The sequence below is a fragment of the Antrostomus carolinensis genome, unplaced genomic scaffold (genome assembly GCF_000700745.2).
Source record: "Antrostomus carolinensis isolate BGI_N321 unplaced genomic scaffold, ASM70074v2 scaffold19927, whole genome shotgun sequence".
NCBI lineage: Eukaryota > Metazoa > Chordata > Aves > Caprimulgiformes > Caprimulgidae > Antrostomus > Antrostomus carolinensis.
Window position 1 is genome coordinate 8,205 of NW_010326864.1, and position 7,186 is coordinate 15,390.

Sequence of the window (7,186 nt, forward strand, 5' to 3'; positions counted from 1 at the left end):
GCTGAAGCCAAGTGGGTCTCCTGCTTTCCTTTCCCTGTGGAACCTGGCGAAGAGGAGCTGTGCTGGGGCTTTTCTGCAACCAACTTAAAAACACAGGTTGTGTGAGTGAAGCAGGGCTGCTGTGTAGAGAGCCTTTTAAAAAATAAATAAATAAATGAATTTGTGGTATTGTGTGCAAGGTGCAGTGGGATGTTCCCAGACTGGCATGTGTGTCACCTGTTAGCCCAAGGACATCCCAAAAGCCAAGTCCCCCAGAACAGTTTTGTAGCACTTAGCAGCTTTTTATCATCCCCTTGCAGAGCTTGGTAGTGGGAGCTGAGCCTTTGCTTGGCCAAGCCAGGGTGGGATTCCCTCGACAGGGCTTTGGGAGAGCAGTGGCACTGGTTTATTGTGCTGCCTGCTTGGGTTGAGCCTAAATCTATGGTGTGTCCCAGCACAACGACCTGAGTACGGCTCTTAGCCACAAAGTCTGTGTTGTGTTTGCACTGGGACTGGTGGGAGCTGAGCTCTCTAATCTGTCTCTCTCCAGCAGCCTCATCATATCACGATCCTTTTAGATACGGAGGATTTTGCTCCACGGGCTGCTTGTGAGCAGCAGGATCTGCAGAGCGCCAGCTCCTTTGTACATCTTGGACCCCACTAAGCTCTCCCTGGTTTTCCTGATGCCTTGAGCAGCCAACTAACCCTGTGTTCCTTTCTTTCAGCTTTTCCACGTGGCATATGTCCTGATCAAATTTGCCAATTCCCCTCGTCCTGACCTCTGGGTGCTGGAGCGATCTACTGACTTTGGCCTTACCTACGAGCCCTGGCAGTATTTTGCCTGTAAGTATGGCAGCGTTACAAGAGAGCTGCAGCCCAGTGCCAGCTGGTGAGGCTAGCGTGAAAATGGGTCTTTATGCAAGTCCTGGGCTGGGTTTGAGGCTGGTTCTGTGTCGTCACTGCGACACGGTACATGTCCTCTGTTTCTTCTGCCTGATAAAGCTGCAGAAGTTGCAGCTCAATGTTGCTCCTCAGGTCAGGAGAACTTTTTTGCTCCTGAGGCTAAATGGATTTTTTTAAAGTGTTGTCATTGGTGCCCACACAAATCTTTGTGGATGCCAAAGTTGACACCAGTGTTGAGAGTTGAGCATTGCTGGTCTAGGTCTGGAACATGAGTTTTCCTATCATCTCCTCCCTGCACTCCTCTGTCTGCCCTGAACCGTATCCAGACTGACATATTTCAGCTCCTCCAGAAGCAAACCAGCAGCTGGCTTCCAAGTGGCTGCTGTAACAGAAAAATCTGGAGACAGGAACCAGTCTCCTTGCACTTATCAGTTACCAGAGATTGATACAGGCTGTGCAGGGCAGGGAACCGCCATCCTGCTGCTGTGTGAGGTGAGATCAGGTACAACCAGCTGGAAAGGGTGGCTGCAGAGATCCAGTCTGGGCATTTGAAATCCTTTCTTCCCAATTATGTGATTAAAACCTGATTCCTTTAGAAACAGCTGGTTCTACAGATCTCTTCTCCCAAAGGGTCTATGGGGTAGCTGAATGCTGAGGAACTTGTTAACCACCGACCCCTCCCAGAAGCAGCAGCAGTAATTGGGAGAAGATGTGAGTTAAGATCTATGGCCAGAGCTTAAAACCTGGCAAGGAAGGACCTCAGAGCACTCAGAGGCTTTGCCCTGGGCTGCCCCTGAAGGTTCATATTTCTGGCTGAGCTGTCAGCCCATGCTTTATCTTTGCTGGCCTCGTGTGCAGCAAAGAGCTGCAGCCTTTTTACCTACTGTGCTGCCTTACTGTGGTAGCTCCTTTCCAGTGTGGATGTTTTCTTCTCTGCTATGTGCTGGTGAGGAATTACTGCTGTCAGAATGCCTGCTTTGCCTTTTTCTGTCTTCTCTGAGAAGCTCTGAAGCATCTCTTGGGGCCCGTTACGATCACGCCGTTGCATGCTCTGGGGCTGAGTGAGGAGCTCTTATCCCACTTGCTTGTTCCTGCGAGTAGTGGCAATGCTGCAACATCTGGAGTCCTCTTCCCTCCTGCAACATCAGGCCCTGTTACCATCCCCCTCGAGAAGTGACATGCAGTGACACAGTCCAGTGGAAAATTCCCATGGAAATAAAGAGGTGGCTGCTCCAAAACCTGCCAGATTTGCTAGCACAAGAAGTCCTTTGCAGAGGTTTATTTTTAGCATGGAGAATTCTGTAGGTGGTCTAATAAAAACTCTGGTTGGTTCAGTAAGAGGGTTAAAAGCAACCAGCAGAAATGTAAGCGTTCTGTGAGACACCAGCAAGCCTTGCCATGGGTGTCACCATCCCCACCGCTCAGCACTGCTCATCATGGGAGGTGGTCAATTCCCCAGGCTGCTGAAGTGCTTTTGAGCTTAAGGAAGAAGGAAGAAATTGCAGGAAGAGGAAGAAATTGCTGTCATGGAAAGCATCTGTGGGTGCAGCTGATGGGCTCTCTCGAGGAGCAGGGCTGGAGGGACCGTGGTGATGTGAATCCTGTGTGCATCACGGCAGGGAGGAACCATGCTTTCCTCGGCCACCAAAGAAGCAGCAGAGATTTATGGAGGTGTTTATCTGCATGAAGGGTTCCCCACACAGCGTTTCAAATGGGGACAGGACATGAAAGATGCCCAGTCCCAGCTGTCCATCCAGGCCCACAGAGCCTTGCCCACCCCAGCGCATCGTGTTGTGCAGGGTCAGGGTGCAGGATGAGCCTGTTTCATCTCAGTTTGCTGAGCCGTGCCACCATGGAGGGGAAGGCAGCCCACGTGCAGAGCAAGGCTCTGTCCTGTTCTCCTCTCAGTTGAAGCTTCTCCAGGCTGGTGTTTCCTTAAAGCTGTGGTTTAAGGCTACTCTGGTTTAGCTCAGAGATAGTGTGCCTGGCTTCTGGCTCGCATGGTTGTGTAGATGTGCAATAACTGGAGGAATATTTTGGTTTTCTTGAGTAGCTGCTGTCACTGAGCATCCTGTCTCCATGCCCAGCCATGGCAGTGCTCTGGAAATCAATCATCTCAAGCCAGTGGTGACAGGCTCCTTGCCTGGAGCTTCAGAATAAATTGCCTTTAAAACAGCACCTGGTGAAGCAAAGCTTGGCGGCCAGAGACCTGATGTTAAATGTTTCCACACCATCTTCCTGTGGATGCAACTGAGCTCCTGCTGTTGCCAAAACAGTGTTTCATGGAGTGAGGCCAGGTCGGTGGAGATGAGGTGTGGGCGGCTGCAAGCCAGAGGTGAAGGTAGGGGAGGCAGAAGCTCTCTGTGCTCCTCACATCCTGTTCCTCCTGCCTGGCTTAGCCTACTAGTGCAGCACATGGAGTGAGAGCCATACCTCCTGGAGGGACATTGCAACAGATTTTGGAGGTTTATTCCCATGAATTAGGTTAACATTTCCCTGTGTGAGCTGAACAGCGCTGGCAGGAGCAGCAGGTTGTGTTGGCTGCCTTTTCCTCCCTCTTCTCCCCATGGAAACACCTTCAGGAGCACTGCAGCGGCGTGTGCTTCAGCATGCACTGCTGAGGGCTCCTGGTGTGGGTGAAATAGGAGTGGGAAGGAGCAGCAGCCTTTGTCCCAGGCTCTTTCCTGCAGGAACAGCCCCAGAGAGTGGCCTGAGAGCAGCACAGTGGAGGGTTTTCCGTGGGTAGATGTAGATGCTCACCACCCTGCACAATCAGGTCCTGAACTGCCCCAGCATGTTCAGTGTGGTTTGGTTGGCTCTGCCAGCACAGGGATGTCAAACATCCTGGGGACGAGGGTACTGGACCTGCAGGGAAGCCAGGTCATTCCTACAGCTGCAAGGAGAGTCTTGGTGTGCAGTGTCCCCAAAGCAGGTTGCAGGGCCAGCAGTGTGACTGCCTGGTGGTGCCTGTCCCCTGGCTTTAGCCAGCCTTGCATTGCCACTTAGTGGCAGGAGCCCTCGATTGCTCCAAGGGGTGGTTCCAGGTGGCTTTGGCATTTCTGTTTTGTGGTGTTGGTTTAACATCGATTGCAGAGTTCAGAGTAAGGTGGGAGAAGGAGACATCCTGCAAGCAGTTGCTCAGCCTTGTCCCAAACACTGCAGATCCCCTCCCAATGCCTTTGTGTCCACCCTGCCTGGTGGGAGATGCTGCGGTGGTGGCTGTGGCTTGTGGTTGCTCCCATTGTGTGATTCTGTGCTCTTTGGGACGTACCCAAGAAGTTAAGGAGCCATATGAATGTGATGGTACAAGCTCCTACATCAGAAGCAGGGCTCTAGCAGCAAACAGCCCTTCCTCAGCTGAGCAGAAGCAGTGTAGCAAATCCAGTGCCAAGCAAGGCAACACGTTCAGACCAGGGTTAGATTTTGAGCTGATTAAACTCTGAGCTTAATGCCAAAATTAAGGGGTGGGTTTCTCTGCAGGTGGTCGCAGAAGATACAATGGTCATTCTCACTTTTCTCATTCACTGCACTGAGGTGATTTGGAAGATTTTCTGACCCTCATGTATGTTATCCACAAGAGTTAATAATATAAAGCGATCTGTATGTAGTAAATGCCTAACAAAGAGGATGCACCCTTCTCTCCTCTTGGTCAGTGTAGGAAAATCAGTACAGGGCTCTGAATTGTTCCTTTTCTCTTACTGCTCTCATTTCTGGTTGATGAACAGCTTCCAAGAGGGACTGCATTGAGAAGTTTGGTTTGCAAACCGTGGATCGTATCACCAAGGATGACCATGCCATCTGCACCACGGAATACTCCCGGATCGTGCCTCTAGAAAACGGGGAGGTGAGCAGTCACACGTTTTCATCCCCTCGAGTTTCCAGGGTTTCTCAGTGACTGTAGATACTCTTATTAATTGGTTCCCTCTTGACTTTTGGATGCCACTCAGTTAAATCAAATGAGACTGGCAGGGAACTGATTCACTTCTTTTGAAGGGAGGTAAAGATTAGAGAGAGGGATTAATTTCCTCCCATCTCAGAGGATCTCACAGATGTATTTTTCCCTCCTTGCATTCACAGATTGTTGTCTCTCTGGTAAATGGGCGCCCAGGAGCCATGAACTTCTCCTACTCTCCTCTCCTGAGGAATTTCACGAAAGCCACCAACATCAGACTGCGCTTCCTGCAGACAAACACTCTGCTCGGGCATCTGATGGGCAAAGCTTTAAGGGACCCTACAGTGACCAGAAGGGTAAGACAGGCCTTGATACCTCTTGCTAATGAGGTGGAGGTGTTTGAGGGCTGTGTACCACCTCTGGGGAGAAGACATTCCTGGGTGTTGCCTGTGGACATTTTGTCTCTGTACTTGTGCTCTCCAAGCTGAAAGCATCTGCAGCAGATGCCGCTGCTGCTGTGGCTGGAGCTGGAGGCTGCTTGGGAAGAACTGCTTAACATCAACAATGTGAAACTGGAAAACACCTCTTGGTGTCACATGTGACTTTCTGGCTGTACTGGGAGACCCAACGTGTAGCTGAGGGGCTCTGTTAGTGATGATGGGTCTTACCATAGGCAGATATTGCAGCCTACAAGGTCCAGCTTGTCAGTGTAAGGGAAATAGCCCAACACATCATTTTACTGGATAAAGTCTTGCTGAATCCTGCATCGGGCAGTTATCAAGCTAATTTGTAAAGATAATAATGGCCAACTTTTCTTGTGCTCTCCAGTATTACTACAGCATCAAAGATATCAGCATTGGAGGGCGCTGTGTCTGCCATGGCCATGCAGACGTCTGTGATGCCAAAGACCCTAATGACCCTTACAGGTACGTTTTTCTAAGTCACGTTTCTGTGCAAAAGCGTTGAATTGTTGTGCAAAGAATGAAAGATGCCGGTGTGAGTTGTGTCCTGTCCTGAGCTTGTAACTGTGCCAGCACTGGTGTTCGTGGCTCTGCCCTGCGAATGAATCAGGAACTGGTCCAGTCAAAGTAGCAGAAATTAAATGTTTTATCAGGCTATTTTTTCAGCCAGATCAGCTCCCTGGTCTGATTTCCTTGCCCACAACTTTGCCATCCCAATGGGAGCAGTGCTGGAATGGGAGAGTGGGTCTGCAAAGCTGATACTGTTGTTGGATGTGGAGGTTTCTCATGAAAGCCCAGAGCTGGTTTCTGAACTTGTTCAGAGAGTCTCTTGCTTCCCACATGGTTTCTTAAGAATTGGGGCAGTGCCTTCATAAGTAGATGGTCTTCCAAGAAACAAGAGATTCTACTGCCCGTTTCTGCTTGTAAGAACCATAAATTGGTTGTGTATGTAGCTAAACAGCTACTCTGCAAAAGAACGAGAGCATGCGAAGCAGTTATGTTTTGGCTCATGGGACTCTTCCCATCCGCCTTGGCTACTTGAAATGCCAAAATGCTGCTTCAGACCATGCAAGTGTTGCTTCTTAACCATCTGTTTGCAGCCTGAATGTTGCCTTTATGAAAAGGATGGGTAGATTCAGCTGGACGAGGAAAGCTTGTATTTCTTTCTCATCAGGATCATGTAGAGCTTTTGGATCTTCTAAAATAAAATTCCAGTGAGTCCCAGCCAAGTTTCAAGCTGCTAAGTATTAAAACAAAGATGTATTGGTAAGAAGTCTGCCTTAGTGTGCCAAACTCTCTGACAAAGGGAAGTTCATAAATATTTGAATGTACAGTTCCTTGGTTTTGTTTTAGACTTTGGTGTTTGTTGCTGGATGCACAGTACCCCCGTGTACCAGGGCAAAAGGGCTTCGTGGTGCAAAGTGTTTCTTTAACACAGAAATGCCATGACATTTCTTGGGTATATCGATGGCTTGGGACTCTCCAGGAATGGAGGGAAAATTGAGAGATGAGAAATATGTTGGGATCCTTGTTTAATGCCACTTCTGCTGACAACTGTCCCTGCCTCCCACAATTCCCCTCCTCCACTCTCATTTGGATGCATTTGGCATCCTTGCTCTTGGCCCCAGACTGTGCTCTGATGCTGCAGCACATGTTCATGAGCAGCTGTTGCATTTCACCCAGAGCAGATTGTGTCTGCCGGGAGGAGAAAACATTTCCTACTCGGGTGCTTTGTACAATCAGCCTTAACATCTGTAAAGCCTTTTGGGATACATCAGGACAAAGATGCTGGGTAAACAGAAGAACTTCTCATGGCATTGCTGTACCCTGTTAGCCAGCCCAGGAGCATGGAGAAGTCAGCAGAAATAAGATACTTTCAGCTGAGAAAATGAGCAATTGGTGAAAGGCTGCCATTCTCCAAGGCTTCAGCAGCAGCTGTGTCCATCCTTCC

At 49.5% G+C, this 7,186-nt stretch overlaps 1 protein-coding gene across 1 annotated transcript in view; it reads left to right on the forward strand.

Annotated features, from left to right (window-relative positions):
• Positions 1 to 710: 710 nt before the first annotated feature.
• LOC104527898 (laminin subunit alpha-5) overlaps positions 711 to 7,186 on the forward strand; it is a 33,316-nt gene continuing 26,840 nt past the window's right edge. Inside the window, exons 1-4 of the mRNA XM_029085894.1 lie at positions 711 to 822; positions 4,608 to 4,726; positions 4,960 to 5,130; positions 5,603 to 5,700. Of these exons, the coding sequence (XP_028941727.1) occupies positions 4,996 to 5,130; positions 5,603 to 5,700 (233 nt within the window). The 5' untranslated portion in view covers positions 711 to 822; positions 4,608 to 4,726; positions 4,960 to 4,995. The remainder of the gene's footprint in view (positions 823 to 4,607; positions 4,727 to 4,959; positions 5,131 to 5,602; positions 5,701 to 7,186) is intronic.